Here is a 21,479-nt window from a genome sequence, read left to right on the forward strand (position 1 = left end):
ATCATTCTGGTAGAGGTTGATCTTGGTTTCATCTGTACAAAGAATGTTCTTCCAAAACTGTGTTGGCTTTTTTAGATGTTTTTTAGCAAAGTCCAGTCTAGCCTTTTTATTCTTGATGCTTATGAGTGGCTTGCACCGTGCAGTGAACCCTCTGTATTTACTTTCATGCAGTCTTCTCTTTATGGTAGATTTGGATATTGATACACCGACCTCCTGGAGAGTGTTGTTCTCTTGGTTGGCTGTTGTGAAGGGGTTTCTCTTCACCATGGAGATTATTCTGTGATCATCCACCACTGTTGTCTTCTGTGGGCGCCCAGGTCTCTCTGCATTGATGAGTTCACGAGTGCTTTCTTTCTTTCTCAGGATGTACTAAACTGTAGATTTTGCCACTCCTAATATTGTAGCAATTTCTCGGATGGGTTTTTTCTGTTTTTGCAGCTTAAGGATGGCTTGTTTCACCTGCATGGAGAGCTCCTTTGACCGCATGTTTACTTCACAGCAAAACCTTCCAAATGCAAGCACCACACCGCAAATCAACTCCAGGCCTTTTATCTGCTTAATTGAGAATGACATAACGAAGGGATTGCCCACACCTGTCCATGAAATAGCCTTGGAATCAATTGTCCAATTACTTTTGGTCTCTTTAAAAACAGGGTGGCACAGGTTAAGGAGCTGAAACTCCTAAACCCTTCATCCAATTTTAATGTGGATACCCTCAAATGAAAGCTGAAAGTCTGAACTTCAATTGCATCTGAATTGTTTTGCTTAAAATTCATTGTGGTAATGTCTATAACCAAAATTAGAAAGATGTTGTCTCTGTCCAAATATATATGGACCTAACTGTATATATATTTGTGCACACCTTTGACAAACTTATGGTGGAAGTTTGTTGGTACTGCAGCAGGAGCTGTTAATAACGTTGACACTTTGCGCCACCATTTTAATATAAATTTTTACAATTCTGATTATATATATATATATATATCAGAATTGTAAAAATTGGCTCGGTTATTAACGTGCAAACCACTTTTGGAGGTAAAGGGGTTAAATATCTTATATTCCACTCCTGATACATGCCATTGTCATGTCAGACTGCGAGTGATCAGTCGGTTCTGAAAGGGTTATTGCAAAGAAAATATCCTTTATTAGGCTGTGTGCACACGATGCAGATTTAGTGCAGATCTGCAGCGGTTTTTTCTGCGCAGAAACGCTGCAGATCCGCACTGATTTACAGTACAATGTAAATCAATGTTAAAAAAAACAAAAAAACTGTGCACATGGTGCAGAAAAATCAGCACAGAAACGCTGCAGATTTAAAAGAAGTGCATGTCACTACTTTTGTGCAGTTCTGCAGCATTTCTGCACCCCTCCATGATAAAAATCCGCAGTGGTAAAATCTGCACAAAATCCGCAACAAAAACGCACAAACTGCAGAAAATCTGCACCTGCGGATTCTGCCAGGAGATGCAGATTTGGTGAAGAAAATTCTGCACCACATTTCCTACGTGTGCACATAGCCTTATCCATAAGGCTATGTGCAGACGTTCAAGATTTCTTGCAGAAATTTCCTGAGAAAAACCTGAAATTTTCTGCAAGAAATCTGCATGCGTTTTTACCGCATTTTTGGTGCGTTTTTTGTTGTTGTTTTTTTTGCGGATTTTTCCGGACATTTCCCAATGCATTGTATAGTGGGAAATCTGCAAAATTAATGAACATGCTGCGTTTTTTACTGCAATGCGTTTTTTTTTCGCGGAAAAAAAGCGCATCATGTGCACAAATTGTGGAATTCATTCTAAATGATGGGATGCTTAATGTATGCTGTTTTTTGCGGTTTTATAGCGAAAAAACGCTAAACCGCGAAAAATCAGCAACGTGTGCACACAGCCTAAGGCTGGTTTCACACGTCAGTGGCTCCGGTACGTGAGGTGACAGTTTCCTCACGTACCGGAGACACTGACTCACGTAGACACATTAAAATCAATGTGTCTCTGCACATGTCAGCGTGTTTCACGGACCGTGTCCGTTTGAAAAACACAGACATGTCAGTGTTTGTGGGAGCGCACGTATCACACGGACCCATTAAAGTCAATGGGTCCGTGTAAACACGTACCGCACACGGATGCTGTCCGTGTGCCGACTGGTTACCACACAGACCGTGCAGGAGACAGCTACAGTAAGTGCTGTCCCCTGCTTTGGGTGCTGAATCCAGAATTCATTCCTTCTACCCAGCAGCGTTCGCTGGAGAGAAGGAATGAAAAAAATCAGGGTTTTTTTTGTGTGTGTGTGTTTAAAATAAAGTTCCCGGTCAGCTCCCGCCTCCCTACCCCTGTGCGGCCGCCCGCTGGCATTAAAATACTTACCTGCTCCCTCGATGCTTCCTCACAGCGTCGCTGCTTGTCCTGTATGAGCGGTCACGTGGTGCCGCACATTACAGTGATGAATATGCAGCTCCACCACCTCCCACCACCCTGATTTTTTTCATTCCTTCTCTCCAGCGAACGCTGCTGGGTAGAAGGAATGAATTCTGGATTCAGCACCCAAAGCAGGGGACAGCACTTACTGTAGCTGTCTCCTGCATGGTCTGTGTGGTACCCAGTCGGCACACGGCTGCCGCACGTGTGCCACACTGATGTGCCACGTGAGCACATGGACACGGATAACTCCGGTACCGATTTTTCCGGTACCGGAATTATCTGGACGTGTGAGACAGGCCTAAGGGGTAAGTTACTGTTAGCAGGAGTCTGACGCTAGAAACCCACATGGATTATTGGATCCAGGCTCTGCCCTGTCTTGCTTGGAGTGGTGATACACATTCTTGACCTATGCCTCATGTATTGTCTATAGGAGCGCTGGAAATGGTGGTGTGCTCTACTTTAACACTGATGTGGCAGTTGAGCGTGCACAATTCAACTCCTACCAAGACTGGAATCTGCAAAACATGGTAACCAGCTACTGGGATTGCTAGGGGTCCTAGGAGTTGGACCCCTAGGGATCAGTAGGTTATCTGCAAAGCCACAAAGAGGGCTAAAAATCCTCCAAAAAATACAAGAATGCAGCAGTATTTCCAAAGCAGCAGGTCTCATAGGATGTTCACAGTATGGAGTGGTCAAAGGCAATTGGTGAACCAGCGTCGGATTCTGGAGTGCCCATGATCCGAAGCTGAAAGCTTACTTCTATAGTCTGATCCCACAATTGGGAACTATTCTAGCATAAAAGCTGATGGTTACTGCTGGCTATGGTAGATAGGTGTTAGATCCTGCAGAGCATCGCAGCTTGCTGAGTAAGCAGAGACAAGTCAGAGTGCACATACTGACCTCTATCTCTGAAAGTGCCTACATGAGCCACATGTGAGCTTCAGAATTGGACCATGGAATAATTGAAAAAGGACCTGGTCTCTCATTTACCAGGAGGAGAGGTGGTAACTGCCTTCACCAGCTTACCTCTTCTAATATTGCATCCAATGTCCTGCTGGAAAACCTCTAGGTCCTTGCTTTCATGTGGATGTGATTAAAAACACTGTTGGACTGAATCAGAAAACAACCAACAGATGGAATTTACTGAAGAAAATTCCCCCAAAGTTTTCTGCACTTCCTTCTTGTCACCATGTACGGGCCTTCACGGGATGGATGTCCAATAAAGTGTTTTTTTTTTTTTTTTTTGTTTTTTTTTTAATCTCCGCATGTAAATATGACACGCAACCTACCCAACACTACAAGCTGCATACACTTTCATGGCAGTCGTACTCTGTTTAACGAAAGTACTGCTATCGGATAATGCCCCCTCCATACTGCAAACGTAACCCGACCATCTCCAGATCTCATTCCAATTGATGATGATCGTTGCAATACATTGGAGAAACAAGTGTGATCCGTATATGCTGCATCTTTGAGCTTAGGCCTTAAAGGGACTTCTGTTGTCTTCTTGGTGCCAAATGCCACAGGACATTCAGATATTTTCTTGCACCCATGCCTTGATGGGTTAATGCTTGTTTGTTGGTGTGAGGAGGAGCACCTACGCAGTATTAATAATGTGCTCCTGTAACGGCCTCATTTCTTAGGCTGTATTCGCATCTCCTTGTGTTGCCATCCAGATTAGATGTTTGTCTCCTACCCTGAACAAGTTCAGGTCAGTCCATGCATCATGGACCGTGAAAAGTGAGTGAATCTGGTCTAGCGTGTATGCTTTATGGAATTTGTTGGCATTGCTTGCCCACCTAGATCTCCCTGCCCCTTCACCCTGTATCTCTCTCCTTCTATTGCCCTGCAAGATAAGGAGCCTCTAATCATAAGAGTGGTCATTAACCCTCTAATTACTACTGATGTGGTGGTTACAATGAAAATTAATCTGCCATGTTGACATCTAGCATCCAATGTAAAAACCCCAATACTTCAACCTGATTTTTATATTCGCAAAGCCATGTTTGAAAATGTTTTAATTTTTAACTTTTCATTGTAGATGCCACTAAACAGTCTGGTAAACGAGTCGTTGGAGACGTGGCCTATGAGGAAGCAAAGGAGAAGGCATCCTACATAACCCCGGTGCCGGGTGGCGTTGGCCCTATGACTGTAGCCATGCTCATGGAGGTTGGTGGTGAAATATAATTTTTTTTTTTTTTCCAAGCTCTGGTGTAGGTGAATTTACAATGGATGCCTTTTTTATTTTTCCATTTCAGAACACAGTGGAGAGTGCAAAGCGTTACCTTGAGAAATTCCAACCTGGGACATGGAGTATGGAATACACCAACCTGCAGCTGCAGACTCCGGTACCCAGGTAATACACGGCTTATACTTGTAGTTCTTCTATAGAAATGGCAATGCTATTGACAGAGGAAAAACACTCTACTTCCAGGTATGTATTAATACCATTGAGAAGAAAATTCTTTGGAAATTTTTAAAGGAGATACCACTTGTAACCAAATCTTCAAGTGTCCCTTTATTCGCTAATTTAAAGTAGTCTATATAAATGTTTTTGGGTTTTTTTTTTATTTTTCTTATGGCACATTCTTAGACAAGCCAGTCTGTAAGTCTTAGTAGGAACAATGCTATTCTGAACAGACTGGTAATTGTTCCATGGAACTAGCAAAATGCTAGCTTGTTGGGGGGCAATTCCTTTTTTATTCGGCTTAAAAAAAAAAAAAAAAAAAAGTTTGGAGATGTGCTGCTGACTATGTTCTATAGGCACGGAACAATTGTTAGTGACTCCTCTGCAAAGAGGAAAAGACTGGTCCAAGAACAAGCAAATCATTAAATGCCTGTGTCTAACGGAGAGTATGAGAAGTCTCCTACTAAAATACAATCGACAGGAGATGGAGAATGGGGATGCCACTGTAGTTAAGTTACCGGCAGAAGGGTGGGATGGGGGACATTTTTTTATAACATGCCAGTCATTTTAGTCAGTTACTTTCAATAAAAAGCAAAAAAAAAAAAATTGTTTCTGCAATGTAAAGAATTCACTGTATGTACAGTGTGGTAACAAAGGCTTCAATTATAGCAGGAGCGTTCTTCTTAAAGGGATCATCCAGTGCTGCAGCCATTACATCGGTCGGACACTTGCCTGGTCTCCTGCTTGTCTCCGATTTTAATAACAGATACACGATACCTGCCAGATAATCACAAGATCTGGCGAGTGGCCGAGAGTTGCCGTATAGTCTGCGCTGCTTACTCCTCTTGCATTAGCGGATTATCCCTTTGATTAAATCCTTGCAGCCAGGGGCCATGTTCTGATGCTCTGCTTTCTTTTCTAGATAGCGCCGTTCTCCGCTGCCTCAAGACGTCCTCTTTACCACCGTTTTGTATCTCCAGAGGCTGCTCATGTTCACTTTGTATTACTGTAGCTGCATAATGTCTGGAGCTTCTTTATGATGTATTTTTGTGAAAGTCGTGGCCTCTTCTGCTTTTGCACTGCTCTTCATCTTCATGTAAAGTTTGCAAATAAATGTTAAGAAAACGAAAACTAGTGGTATGACTGCACCATGAGGAGTGAGTTAATCATGGCGTGTTGTCATTAGACCTAAAATCCTTTGTGCTTACAGTACATGGATGGGCAAAGGGTCTTGGTTCGGCAGGGCATTAGTGGTGGAGGTCTGTTAGCAGAGTCTGGGGGCTCTCAGAACATATTGGCACTAGAAAATTCCTGGCACATGTTCTTTTGGACTTTGTGCCAATGGCACCAGGTTAGTTACTTACACTTGTCAGTCAGTAAGAATTTAATTACAAAACACAGGGTTTTGCAAAATAAAAGCAACGTAAAACATTTCTAATAATACCAATCTAATCGCCCTCTGGTCCTTTTATTGACCTAAAATTGTCTTTTATTCATGTGCTAATTTTATATTCCTGGGTGTATTGGTGCACTTGCAGTCCTAAGCTCCCTGACTTCTTCCTGCTGACGTCACCCTTCATTTCTTAATTGGAAGTCAAGGTGACATGATGGCATTTCTGTCTCCACTGTCAATCAAGACGTGGACAGCGGTGCTGGTGGGGAGAAGCAGAAAAAAGCAATGGACTGCAAGTTCACTGAATTTGCACATGTATGTTTTCCTCACAGACCCATAGACTTGCTTTGCAGACTTTGAGCTGACACTCATTTCTCTGGTTTTGTTAGAGGTGGAACAAAAAATCGGACATATGTGCAGCCCTATAAAATATCATCATGGCTGCGAATGCTATCAGTGAGAATCCTAGCTAGCACTCGTACGAGAAACTGTCGTTTGCATGAACCACTTCAGTAACATGTCACTACTCCAATCTGCGTCCATCTGAGCTGATCATCCCTCCTGCATGACTGCGATATCCAGTAGCCACAATCCTCATGACCCCCAACCCAACAGCATGACAATGTGCCGCCAAATACAGTCCAAGACAAACAGCTGCCTTTATTGAAACCCAAGTCACATTTTAGGTTTTGATCGCGTTTTGCAGCGTCTATATTGTCTTGCTATCAAATTGCAGAGTTTTAGCAAATTCTTGCCGTTACTATCAATGTATTTGTAATCCGGAATAATAATAAAAAAAAGCTGCAAATGCGGATTTAATTATGGATTAGATCTGCTAGGTGTAAACTTGATCTTAAATACCTTTTGTCAAATACCAACTGCATTCTGCTCTGTTGAACTATTAGGGCTTATCCATGACGATCAGTATTTTGTCCTCCCCACACTTACCCTTCCAATGATAGGTCTGTAATTTCTGACCATTAAGAAAAAAACAACAGTGCCAACTGTATTGTCCAAAGTCTAACCGCACCTCCAGTAATACCAAGTGAACATCGCAACCTGGCACACAGCGCGTACAAGAGGTTTAATAACTTGGTAAACATGACCAAGATGGCAGCGGAGAGAAAAGTATCACTGCTAATAAAATGGAGTGACTGCAATCGTACATGAATGTTTTATCACTTTTTTTTTTTTTTTTTGTTCTTTATATTTCATCACTGACACTTAAAGGGAATATCAGGGCCATGGTCTATGCACTCAATTTTGATATTGGTTATATATAGTTTTTCATATCACTATATTAAATATAATCTTGCAATTGTCTCAGTGGCATCTAGAGGCTTACTTCCTATGCTGTACATGATGAGCAGCAGTCATACACTGACTCTGGCCCGATTTGTATAAAAGTATAATCTTTGCATGCTCTAATGAGGGACAGTGAGCTATGACATCATCCCTTCTTAGGATCCACCAATCACATGTTGGCTACTGTAAATGGCAGTGTCATCTGTCTGATATAATATGAATTGTATCATGACTGAGACCTCTTAAAAGTCATCTGCACACAACCGAAAATGAGTCTTAGGCCTAGTTGCCAATATGGAAATTGCTAATTTTTTTTAATGTAGTGATACTAAAAATTAAAATAAGGCTTATGTAAACACTAGGTAATTTTCTGATGACCGATTAGCCACCATGGATTGCATTTTCTCCATGCTTCCTTTTTATTGGTTTAGTATTTGCTCTTTATTCTTTGTAAATTGCTGCGTAATATGTAATTATCTACACGTTTTGCACCACTTACAACTTTGCTTTTCCAGACAGATGAATTAAATGAGACTTTTACCAGCCCTCGCATTCTTTTTGCCGCTTCTCACCCCGTCCCTGCCTGGTGTAAGGTTTCAGGCACAGTTTTTCAGTTCGGTGCATTTTTGTGATTTTCTTTAGCAAAAGATTTGTGACTTTTGGTGCTGAAAAAACTTCTAATACTATGTTTAAGATGAAACTAAATGTTCTTTTCTGATTGGTTCATTAATCAATAGATAAGCGGTTTAAAAAAATACTTCCCAACCAACCCCTCGTTCTACCAGTATTACCATCATTGCCGGCATCAGCGTCTGGTTTTGTTGCTGGAGCTCAGTTTTGCTCTTTTCTTCCTCTCCAGTGACATTGAGATCTCGCGTTCCTGTGTGCCCAAAGCGATTTCTCGGCTTTCAGAAGAGATCGGTCTGCTGTCGGAAGAGGTGGAATTATACGGACAGACAAAAGCCAAAGTCCTGCTCTCGACCATCAAGCGACTGCAGGGGCAGACGGATGGGAAATATGTTGTCGTCACTGGGTACTTGATTTACTTTTCATTCCATGTCTGGATTGTGAATTAAGCTTGTGGAACCACTACTCTCAGCATGCCATCACAGCTGGAGGGTGGAAGACACCTGTGGTATAATCCTATATAAGCACAAGGTGGAAATCGGCTCATATCCTGTAGGGTCTTCGCTACTTGCTAATATATCTATACAAAAGCAAATATATCCATGAAATAATCCCAAATCATACACAATAATTGCATAAGCAAAGGGACGGACCGTTCTGTTATAAGGGATGCAGCAGCAGCACCCAAATTTTGAACCAATAATTGACATTGTCGGTGCACCCTTGGTGTGATCAAAAGTTCAGTGCACCTTCGCACCACCTTGTTTTCCATCTTTCTTCGTCCTTGATTGACAGCTCTGGTTTTACAGGAGTCAGAGTTGAGTTGAAAGGCGCATTGAACTGCTTGGCCACAACAAGGGTTCCCTGAGCGCCTGTGCTTGTTTGAACAGTAATTTTGTGGTTTTGGACTCTATAGAGGCCGAGCTGTAACTTGAACCCCAACCTGCCATGTAATATACTGCTAAGTTATGTGTCAGAGAAGACTGGGCACTAGGGCCGGATGTGACTGCTCCCTCTGCACCCCTCACTCATCTGACATTCAGTATGGCCTGCGATGTTCGGTCCTGCCGCAGTTTTTCTGTCACCTCCTAGACTATTAAAGTCCTATATTTAAAGGGGTATTCTCATTTCCAAGATCCTATCCCAAGATGTAGTAGGTGTAGTAATTTCTCCTTCGCCTCATTGGGGGACACAGACCATGGGGTGTATGCTGCTGCCACCAGGAGGCTGACACTAAGTGATACAAAGAAAGTGATCTCCTCCCCTGCAGTATACACCCTCTTGCTGGCTCTCAGCTAACCAGTTCTTGCTTAGTGTCTGTAGGAGGCACACGGGTCTGGTTCAGACCTCAACGTTTTTATTTTATTTTCTGTAAATTTTTATTTTTTAATTAACGGAGTGAAGGGGGCAACGAATCCTTTCAAGGTTCCGATCTCCCCCGAACCATCAACAGGCGAGAACGCCGAGTATACCTCCCCGTACCCTCTCCTGTGACGTGGGTAGCCATGCCTGAGCTCACTTCAGGGGCGACGGGTCCTTCGGGTCCCGATCTCCCCACACCAGCAACAAGCGACCACATGGAGTGTTAGCTCCATGTATCCTCTCCTGGAGCCAGGCCTATAGCCTCACAACTGGCCCTGTCCACCGGGGGACTGAACTCCGTGGATGTACAGAGGCCCCTCTCTATGACGTCCGAGCAGCCCCCACTGTCCCACTACTGTGAAAGCGGATGGCACAAGGAGGCGGACGGTTCCTCTCCACCGCCCTAACAAAGGGATGGTGGATTGAGGTTTATCCCTCTATACCTGCAGCAGAACAGTAGAGTGCGCGCTTCCTCGGCGCTGAAACCCAGTCATCCGCGGCGGCTCCATGCCGGGACGCGCACCGCTGGTGAGTGGATCCAGTCAGCGGTGGGCCTCTGCAGAGGGATATTCACATGGTGACTGGCAGCCTCAGCTTCCCTGTGGCCCACCTCCCTGAGGTAACGCTCCGGCCGGCTGCAAAAATTTAGCCCCCTGCTTCGGCCGATGTGTAGGCCGCATCACGGAAGGCGCGCCCGCACTATGTTCGCAAAGGCGGCTCCGCCCACCTTTTCTGGTGCTTCTTCCCTGGCACGGGAGCGATCGCTTTCCTCAGCAACACTGGTATTGCTCACGCCGGCTGCAGAAATTTAGGCCCCGGCTTGGGCCTATTCATGGAAGTCACGAGGCTCCGCCCACATCACGTCTGTGGCCCCGCCCCCCAAATTGGCGCCTCTCGCTCTCTGCGAGACTTTACCACCTCTGCAACTCCCAGTGGCCATCTTGGTCCACCCTTCTGGCACACACACACACACACAGGGGTGATGGTTTTGTATTAAAGGGGCACAACGACTCTGCATCCGGGTAAGTAAGTACTGCACTCTTCCCCTGCATCTTCCCCCTGTACTTAACATGACCAGTATTTCCTGCCTTGACCCGTATTCCCTGGTCTTAAAGGCGCGTGACCAGTATTCCCTGGTCTTTAAGGTGCATGACCATTATTCCCTGGTCTTAAGGGCATATGACCAGTCCGAAGCCGGTCACCCTAAATGAGCTCAGGAGCCCTCCGCCGCCTATCCCAGAGTACCTGGTTCACTGAGTGGGTTTCGTCACTGCCGCAACCCATGGATTCTCTGACAAGAGATTGAATCCCTCCGTGAACCCTTTGGCTTGAAGTGCTCGCAGGACCAATATAGATGGTCACTTTCCTTCAGGCTAGCAGGGGCCGCAAGTTTTCTAGAAACGTACAGGCGCCTAGAAACGTACACGCACCTAGAAAACAGAAGTTTCATTTCTTGATCCCTCACCAATGATTTGTTGAGAACAAGTGTCTGAATATGGATCAGATATTGCCTTGGTTCTGGACTCACCAGAACTTCAGAAAAGGGTGGATTCGCCTATTGATATCATCAACCAATCTCTGTAGATTGACAAGGACTTCGGTTCTACTCTAGATCACGCAGTGTCCCTCATGAGGAAACTAAACTCCCTCGCAGAGCATCTGCCATTCACCCAGACAGGGAGTGTCCGGATAAGCGATCCACTGGACAGAAACCTCTGCGAGCGCGGTATCCTTTTTCAGCCAATATGCAAACACGCGGGTGTTCCCTCCACGTATACCCACCTAAGACGTGAGATGCCATGCCTGGCCTGATTCTTAAGGACGACGGGTCCTTTTTAAAGGACACCGATCTCCCCACACCAGCAATAGACGAGCACATGTATCCTCTTCTACAGCCAGGCCTAACGCCTGACAACCAGCCCTGTCCACCCAGGGACCTTAACTCTGTGGATGTACAGGGGCTCCCTTTTTTGGCGTCCGAACACCCCCCTCTGCATCTCCACTATTTAGCAGATGATGCAAGAAGGTGGACGATCCCTTTCCACTTCCCTGTTAAGAGGATGGTGGATCAAGGGTTCATCATTTTAACTCCGCACAGTCAAAAGAGAGCGGCGATGGTAAGAGACGGTTTTTCCTCCTCCTGCATACAGCCGCGCATTCTGCCACTTGGCATATTAACCAGGTAGAATCTCCTGTGGTATACCTACCAGTATCCCTACCCGATGGATCATCAATTAAACATACAACCGACTGTCAGATAGCAAATCTAGTTTGTTCCGTCTTGCAGCCTCCAGTTCAGCGCTCTACCCTCCCTTAAAGGGACACTGTCACCTGAATTTGGAGGGAACAATCTTCAGCCATGGAGGCGGGGTTTTGGGGTTTTTGATTCACCCTTTCCTTACCCGCTGGCTGCATGCTGGCTGCAATATTGGATTTAAGTTCATTCTCTGTCCTCCATAGTACACACCTGCGCAAGGCAAGATTGCCTTGTGCAGGCATGTACTACGGAGGACAGAGAATGAACTTAAATCCAATATTGCAGCCAGCATGCAGCCAGCGGGTAAGGAAAGGGTGAATCAAAAACCCCAAAACCCCGCCTCCATGGCTGAAGATTGTTCCCTCCAAATTCAGGTGACAGTGTCCCTTTAACTGCCGCATGTGTTGCTAGAGCATTGGTCTCTTGGTCAGAGACCTTAACTATTTTGATTTTCCTATAGACCCAACCAGCAGTGGATCAGTTGTCCAGGACGGTCTAGATCTAAGGGATCTTGGTTCCAAAATGGGGACTGAAAAGTAAGACTGACCCTGAACCTCAAACTTCTACCAAGCTTGACAAGGTCACCCTTCTTCGGATGGAGTTTCCCCGCTCACTCATTACTTCAACTGAAAAAGGTGAAGTTTCTGGCATCCCCCGACATTCGGGATGCTGACCTTCACATTCCGGTGTTTTCTCCTCTTAAAAAATTCCTTTGCTTTCCCTTTCGTGAACAGCATTTTCAAATCACGACCTTGTCCTTCGGCCTTGCTACCGCACCCAGAGTGTTCTCAGGGGTTATGGGGCTGTCAAGTTCCTCTTGCACCCTAGAGGCGTGGTCGTCCTGCCCTATCTGGTTGACTTTCTAGCCGCTCCTTCAGCCCGACGCTGCGTCATCTTTATCTCTTGCGATACCCTCTCTCTCCTGGGCTGGCAGCTAAACTTAGACAAGTTTTTAATCATTTCCAGCCCAGCAGATATCCTTTTTGAGGATGATCCTGGAATCTTCCAGAAGTTTGGTGATTCTCTCTTGAGACAAGGCCGTGGCCCTTCAACAAGGAGCTCGCGCACTTGTTCACTCATCGCTTCATTCCATTCGATTTGCTAGGAGTGTTCTGAGGAAAATTGGTGACAATGGAAGTGGTTTCCTTCGCTCCTCTCGTTTTATGCAGGTCAATCAGGCTTTCAGAGGGTAGTCTCTGAGCTCCTTCTTCATCCACGGAAGATCCTTTCTCCCGGTTATTAGTGACTACCGATGCCAGTCCTCTCCTCCTGATCATTGTCCTGGGTATCCGAACGGTACAGCTAGTTCTACAGCAGGTCCACTGCCTTCTGGCGGGTCACCCCATCCGATTCAATCGGACAATCCCACGTCTGTGCAATACGTCAATAATCTAGCAGGTACTCACGGTCAGGCGTCATGGCCGAGGTACCTCACATTCTCTGTTGGGCTACAATCATTTGGTAATCTCGGCACTACACTTCTCAGGTGTAGAACTCTGGGCAGTAGACACCGTCAGGGTCCCGCCTCATGTGAGTGGGAACTTCACCCAGAAGTCTTCCATCAGACCTGTCTTCTCTGGAGCACTCCAGATGTAGGTCGGATGGCATCCAGACTGAACGCCAATGTACTCTAAGTTCATGGTTCGGCCTCCAGGTCCAAAAGCCATCGCAGTGCATGCTCTGGTTCTTCCATGGTACCAGTTTCCTTAACCCCTCTTCCACTACTTCCGAGATCTTTTCAGAAGCAGGAAGGGCCCCAGTGATCCTGGGAGATCCGCACTGACCATGTCAGGTTTTCTCGTTTGCTGAACTAGTACCTTTCCGTCTTATTGCAACTAAACTGCAAATAATGGACTTCCTCGCAGGGAGTCTTCACATGTGGTTCTTCCCTATCGCATACCGTTAGATCTTTGGGACCTTAATGATCCTGGAAGTGTTACAGTAGACTCCTTTTTGATCCGGACAGACTTTACTATCAGGGAAGGTCCCCCTTTTTTCTCTGCGATCTCCTCATCCTGACGAGTCTTCGGAGCTAGCCGCTCTGTTCTTTAAGATTTTTTTCCCTTATTACCATCAAGGCAAGGTTGTCTACAGGCAATCCCCATCCCTTGTTACCAAGGTGGTATTGTATTCCCACAGTTATGAGGGCATCGTTCTTCCCTCATCTTTCGGCACCAGTCCACATAATGGAATGGGTTCGCCATATTCTGGGCGTGGTGAGTGCTCTGAGTAGGTACGTCTCGAGGACGGCGTCCTTCCAAAGGTTGGACACCTTATTTGGGCTACCTCACTGTAAGAGGACTGCTTCCTGATGGTTACAGGAAGGGTTTAGCCTTTTCATCGGCCATGTTAGCTTGGTGGATTTGTTGCACCATCCAGAAATCCTCCGTGTTAGGCTGACATCTATCTCCCTGTCTATTGAGGTTTCTTGGATTCTAGGCACCAGGCGTTGGCACAGCACGACTGCAAGCCAGATGTGAGTCTGGGCAGGCGGACTCTGCAGGCCGCGGTGTCGCACTTGGAAGTAGCGGTTACACAGGGCCTGATGTGATGTTGCCCCCACCCAGGGACTGCTTTGGAGTGTCCCTCGGTCTGTGTCCCCCAATGAGGCATAGGAGAAATAGGGATTTTTGTGTACTCAACGTAAAATCTTTTTCTCCGAGCCAATCATTGGGGGACACAGCTCCCGCCCTATTATTAGCTTGTGCTTGTTTTATAATTTGACATACTATACATATATATATGTATATGTATATGTGACATGCTATATGCTCATATGTTAACATTGATCTACTGCTTTTGCACCGAACTGGTTATCTGAGAGCCAGCAGGAGGGTGTATACTGCAGGGGAGGAACTAACTTTCTTTGTATCACTTAGTGTCAGCCTCCCAGTGACAGCAGCATACACCCACGGTCTATGTCCCCCCAATGATTGACTCGGAGAAAAGGATTTTACGTTGAGTACACAAAAATCCCTATATTCTCAACCTCCTCCAATTAGAAATGTAGTATAGTTCTTCTGATTTGATATTTCACTTACCCCATGGAATTGTAGTATTTTAGGTATCCATGGTTACGACCACAATTATAGTGACAGCTGCTAGTGGTCGCAACCATGGATGCCTAATGTACTGCAATGGCAGCTAACATAGAAAAATTCAAAAAAACACAACATGAAGAGCAAACTCACCAAAACCTTGTCAGATGACAAATGCACTCGCAGGGTGCAGCAGTCCCCGATAATAAATGCTAAAGCAGCACAGGTGCAAGCTACAGATGAGAGCAACCACCCACTCGCCCAAACATTAGAGGGGTTGGCTGCCTAGTAGCAAAAATGCACACAGGTAAGGCCTGCGTAAGACGCTATTCACACAGATAAATGTGATGCACAGTGTCTGGACAACCATTTGATCACGCCCATAGTATTGTTTCTTGTGTGTTTCATGTGTATATATATATATATATATATATATATATATATATATATATATATATATATATATATATATATATATATATATATATATATATATATATACACACACAGTGCTGGACAGCCCGCCTGCTAATACTATGGGCGTGATCAATAGGTTGTCCAGGCACTGTGCATCACATTTATCTGTGTGAATAGTGTCTTACGCAAGCCTTACCTGTGTGCATTTTTGCTACTAGGCAGCCAACCCCTCTGTTTGGGCGAAAGGGTGGTTGCTCTCATCAGTAGCTTGCACTTGTGCTGCTTTAGCATTTACTATCGGGGGGCCTGCTGCATCCTGCGAGTGCATTTGTGATCAGACAAGGTTTTGGTGAGTTTGCTCTTCATGTTGTGTTCAAATGTACTGCAATGCCCTGGACATTGGGTAAGCAACCCGCAAACCAGAAGAACTACACTACATTTCTAATTTGATGCATTTGCCAATATTCTTATTATTACACTTACTACGTGTTGGGATAGGATCTTGGAAATGAGAATACCCCTGTAATATGTTAATAATTGTCAAGAAAGGCAAGATTAATTGATTTCTTAATCTTATTATTTCTCTATCGCTTCATTGGGGGACCCAGGAACCATGTGGTGTATGCTGCTGCCACTAGGAGGCTAACACTATGCACAAAAAAGTTAGCTCCTCCTCTGCAGTGTACACCCCACCGACTGACATTCTGAAACTGCAGTTTAGCTTAGTGTCAGTAGGAGGTGGACACGGGTCTTTCATTAGACCCATATCTACCTCAATGTGCGTTGTTTTCTTTCAGGTTTTCCGGAGGGATACAGTGGGAAGTCACAACTGTAATCCCACAATGCGGACTATGAGTACGTTGTGTACTGCCACCCCGTATCCTCATAGACCCCCACAGCAGGACCAAGACCCCTAGCACACAAGCGTGCTTAGAAGACCGGTCCTAGCTCCGTCCCCCACCCACTCGTCCCCCAGAGCCTGTCGGTTGGAGGAGACGAGGATGTCCATCACCAGCTCACTTGACGTCTGATACCTTCCCCGGGTTTGAGGTTAGTAACTGACGACGTGGGATGTTTTAGGTGAGTATTTCTACTCCTATCCTCAGGTACCTCTGAATCCCTCTCAAATCCGGGGTAGTCATAGGGGGGGTCCCTTGGGTTTCCCTTTTGTTCGCAGAGGTGCGCAGAGTTCCAGACTGCCTTTGGACTGGTCGGCGTTTCCCCTCATTTCTTGCCCACAGACAGCAAGGGGGACCCAGGAGAGGGCGGTGGTCATCGCTCCGTTTGCGCTGCGGCCTTTGTAGGCGGCCGCGCTACTTCTTGGCGGTCTGCACTGTTCTCTGCCCTGCGTGGTGGCCTTATAGACAGCCGCGCTGTTTTCCCTGCGGCCGCACTTTTTCTCTCAGCCCGATGCGGCGGCCCTACAGGCAGCCACGCTGCTTTTCCTGTGGCTGCGCTCCTTTTCCGGTAGCCGCACGTTCTGACGCCGCGGCCCTCTCCGGCTTCTCCCGGGGCCTACTTCCGGCGCCGTGTCTCCGCCCACTTCTTTTTTTCTGACCCGCGTGGTTAGCTCCGCCCCCTCTCCCTGTGCTGCTGCAGAGTTGTATTTCGACGCCACGCACGCCTCTCTCCACCCTTTTCAGCGCATAGTCTGGCATCCTCATCTGCAGTCGCCATCTCCACCTGCTCCCCGGACGACAACGTGTCCCAGGTTCCCTTGACTGGATCGCTGCAGGAGTCGCATTTCCTTCCTACCTGAAGGGCTATCTTCCTTGGGGGACCATCTACAAGCTGGGCAGCTTCTTTGTCTGGAACCGCTTTGTCTGCCATGAGTAGCTCTGCACTGCAGACTGACACTCTCCTATGCCTTCCTGTCCTCTAACCTTCTGGCATTCGTCAGGGACCCGTTCGTCATGTCTAATTCTAAGGGAGGTCGCTCTCGCCCTCCTGCTTCTTCCTCTACTTCTTCTGCCTTAGGCTGGGATCACACATACGCGATATGCAGCCGAGTCTCGCAGGTAAAAACCCAGCTCTGGCGCCGACACTCAGCCGCACAGCAATACATGGAGCTGCATGCTCCGCTCTGGAGTGCTGACCCCAGAGCTGGGTTTTCACCTGCGATACTTGGCCGTATCTCGTGTATGTGTGATCCTGGCCTTAGTCAAACACTTTGTGTGTTCGTCTTGTAACTGCAAGCTTACCTCAGGTCAGTCCTCTCCTTTCTGTCAGGCCTGCAGCAACCCCATTATGCCCACCACCCAGGACTGGGGGGGTCCTGCTGCTGCTCCGCCTCAGAGCGAAGCCCCCACCCCAAGCTGGGCCTCCTCTCTGTCACAATCGGTAGCAGATCTAACACGGGTGTTTCAGACCCTTGTGTCCGTGCTCAATCGGCTGTCCCTGCAGACTTCCACAGTACCAGCGGGTCGCAGGAAGCTCAGTCCGAGACTTCCAATATAGGCTGAAAAAGATCCAGACAGGAACGCCGGTCCTCTTCCCATTCCATCTCGCCTCATGGAACTTCTCTGAGATCGGCTTCCCCCCGGTCCTCCTCTCCCGAGTCAGGCGAGGCGTTCTCTGATGTGCCTTCGGAGAATAATTTGGAGCTGGACTCGAACCAAATCGCTACCATGAGGGAGTCTCATTGGAGCGATCAATCAGACCTGTGGCATCAAAGATTCCTCTACCGAACCCGCAGATCAGGCCGTTTCGTTTAGACGGTCTAAACCACCCAACAAGGTTTTTTTTATATATCCTTTTTCTCCGAAGCTCACCGCCAACTGGACTGCTTCTTCCACCTCAACAAGGACATCGTTCAACCCTCCTTTTGTCCAGCTCCGACTCATCTGGAGCGATCGTTGAACAAGCTGGACCTCATCAGGGCCGTGAGGATCTACCTGGCTAGAACGGCCTCTTTTCGGAAGACAGATTCACTTTTTGTCATTCCCGATGGCACGCGTAGAGGCCTTCCGGCTTCCAAGGCGACTATTGCTCATCGGATCAGAACGGCAATTTTGGAGGCTTACCGGGTCAAGAACAGAGTGCCCCCTCCTGGGATTAAGGCTCACTCTACACGGGCAGTCGCCGCCTCCTGGGTGGTGCACCACAGGGCTTCCTCCCTACAGCTTTGCAAAGCGGCAACCTGGTCTTCCATCCACACGTTCGCCAAATTTTACAAGGTCCATACCTACGCTTCGGCGGATGCCAGCCTAGGCAGAAGGACCTTGCATGCGACAGTGGTGAGTCCTCTGACCTGATGGAAGGCTGTTTTTCCCTCCCCATGGACTGCATTGGGACGTCCCATGGTTCCTGTGTCCCCCAATGAGGTGATAGAGAAAGCAGGATTTTTGGTTGCTTACCGTAAAATCTGTTTCTCGGAGCCTTCATTGGAGGACACAGCACCCTCCCATATTATTCAGCTCCTGTTGTTCTATGTTCTTTGACTGTTTACATGCTTACAGTTTTTATATTTGTGGTTATGGTCTTTCAGCCTTAGCGTTTTTCTCCTACTGCTTTCTCACTAACTTGAGTTTCAGAATGCCAGTCGGTGGGGTGTACACTGCAGAGGAGGAGCTAACTTTTTTGTGCATAGTGTCAGCCTCCTAGTTGCAGCAGCATACACCCCATGGTTCCTGTGTCCCCCAATGAAGGCTCCGAGAAATAGATTTTACGGTAAGCAACCAAAAATCCTGTTTTTTCCGCTATAATGGCAGAAACCCAACAGTCATAATTGGGCAGCTGGGTCCGTAGGGCGCCATTGGTGTGACAGATATGTCCATGTGTAGCTTGCTATATTCTATGCAGTGTGATAGTTTTCCTCGTATTTCTCTTTACTGATTGTGGCTTTTACCTACAGTATAACCCCAACCCCGCTGGGAGAAGGGAAGAGCACCACCACCATAGGCTTGGTTCAGGCTCTTGGAGCTCATTTGAAATTGAATGTATTTGCCTGTGTCAGACAACCTTCCCAAGGACCCACGTTCGGAATTAAAGGTGAGTAAATGGGGGCACTTTGATTTTCCATTCTAGTGAGAAGCAAAAATGGTTGACCCAATCGGTGAATGAAAACACTCTTACTAGTGATGAGCGAATATACTTGTTACTTGAAATTTCTCGAGCATGCTCTGCGATCCTCCCGAGTATTTTTTTTAGTGCTCGGAGATTGTTTTCTTCGCGGCAGCTGAATGATTTACATCTGTTAGCCAGCATAAGTACATGTGGGGGTTGCCTGGTTGCTAGGGAATCCCCACATGTAATCAGGCTGGCTAAAAGATGTAAATCATTCAGCTGCGGCGATGAAAATGAAATCTCCGAGCACTAAAAAATACTCAGAGGTCACCCGTGCTCGGGTAATCTCGAGTAACGAGTATACTCGCTCATCACTAACACTCACTATTCACTCATCTTACATTCAGAGGCTGCAAACTTTTATATATCCCTGGTTGTCACTGAGAAGTCATGGGCATGTTCACAGAAAGGCAGAGTATGTAATAAACTCTCATCTTCTACAGAGTTCAGATAATATGACTCTTTAAAGCAGGGGTGGGGAATCTTTTTTTTTTTTTTTTCTTAACCAAGGGCCATTTGGATATTTATACCATCCTTCGGGGGCCGTACAAACTCCGCCCACAAAGTACATCCTGACTATGGCACTGGTGTTATGGCGTAATCTTTCATTGCATGCCCTTCAGTGTTCAGTAGTGAACACTGCGTGTGTGTGCTAACAGAGGAAGAAGAAATTAATGAGCTGGTTGTAATCAAAATACACCTCCCTGCCCAAGAATGCGATCCCTGAGAATCTGCCCGAGGGCCTGATAAAAGGTCATCGAGGGCCGTAAATTGTCCGGGGACCTGAGGTTTCCCACCCCTGTTTTAAAGCCTCGTTTTACTTATTGAAATAATGTTATAGGTGTATAGGTGCTTGTTCCTGAATAAATACCTTTATGAATGATCCGCTGTGCCAATCATGAGAAATCTACTGTAGTATCCATATGCGAATCAGGCTGCAAGTGCACAGGGGCATGTCAGTGCACTAGAAAAAAAAACCCAAAACAGTTCTTATGCATTGACCCTGTGTGTACTTCTAATCTTATTTTTTCTAAGCTGGTTCTCTCAGGAATCGGCACATCCAATTAATAATAAATAAATCAATCTTATTTTGAATGGGGTAGGTAACAAGCATCCGCACAGCTATTCTACTGCTTGCATATGTACAAATGGGCTGATGGGGTTCCTATACATCTTGCTCTGTTTGTAGGAGGTGCTGCAGGAGGAGGATATTCACAAGTTATTCCAATGGAAGAGGTAAGTCCGGATTCTAGCTTTCCAAAATGATTCTTCCACTTGTCTTTAGATTTATTTAAGTCAATAAATATAGCAGTATAACCTTGTTTAAGGAGACCCACTGCAAAACCTTTTCTCACCTTATTCTGATTTTATAACTTTCAATATTACGCTTTGATCATGCTCCTGTATTTTCCCTTTTTTTTTTTCCTCCCAGGTAACACCCACTACTGAAAAAAAAAATTGCGTTACTCTCTAATTTAGGATTGTAAAATTAAAGTGATTTTCCAGCAAATAGATTATTAAAGTGATGTAAAGCATTGTAAGAAATGAAGAAACTTAATAATTTACTTGTGTAGAGATAGAGGGTTAGTGGGTGCTTTCGTCCGCTGGCTCGGCTGTCTTAAGAAAGACTGCATGAACCAGGGCTCATACCACTGAACGCCCGCTCTATCTCCCCGTGAGCAGAACACTACTTAGACAACACACGGTGAGGGTAAAACAGTGTGTTCCAATAATTTACTGAACCACCAACACACAATAGCATACAGAACAGTCCCAGCAAATACCCAAGATGGTGCAAAATACAGAGTCTCAACCTTCCACTGACTCGTCTGGCTTAGAGCTGCTTCCAGGGCCGAGTATCCCCACCAGTGGCTCCCTGCTTTTGGTGTGGTGGGCCCTCACAGTGAGGAGGTAACGACAAACTTAGGAAGCTGACAGTCCATTGTGTGTAAGGCCAGGTGACTTGATTGTCCCAACCTGTATTCTCTAAACGTCTTTAAGGGTTCAGTGATGTCAATGAAGCAGCTCTGTATTTCTTCAGTTCATGGCTACTGTAATGTAGAGTCTCCCTGAACACAGGCAGATCTTCCTTTTTATAGGTCACAACTTCATTTAGGCAATTCACTGCTGGAGTGTTCAGATAGCATGCATAGATTGTCCTTCATATTGCAGAGCACCAATGGGTCATCAACGT

At 46.1% G+C, this 21,479-nt stretch overlaps 1 protein-coding gene across 1 annotated transcript in view; it reads left to right on the forward strand.

The window, feature by feature from the left end:
• Positions 1-21,479, forward strand: part of MTHFD1 (methylenetetrahydrofolate dehydrogenase, cyclohydrolase and formyltetrahydrofolate synthetase 1) — a 158,982-nt gene that overhangs the window by 54,598 nt on the left and 82,905 nt on the right. Inside the window, exons 9-13 of the mRNA XM_069733956.1 lie at positions 4,456-4,583; positions 4,673-4,770; positions 8,379-8,552; positions 19,074-19,210; positions 20,475-20,521. Of these exons, the coding sequence (XP_069590057.1) occupies positions 4,456-4,583; positions 4,673-4,770; positions 8,379-8,552; positions 19,074-19,210; positions 20,475-20,521 (584 nt within the window). The remainder of the gene's footprint in view (positions 1-4,455; positions 4,584-4,672; positions 4,771-8,378; positions 8,553-19,073; positions 19,211-20,474; positions 20,522-21,479) is intronic.

Source organism: Ranitomeya imitator, chromosome 1, assembly GCF_032444005.1.
Source record: "Ranitomeya imitator isolate aRanImi1 chromosome 1, aRanImi1.pri, whole genome shotgun sequence".
NCBI lineage: Eukaryota > Metazoa > Chordata > Amphibia > Anura > Dendrobatidae > Ranitomeya > Ranitomeya imitator.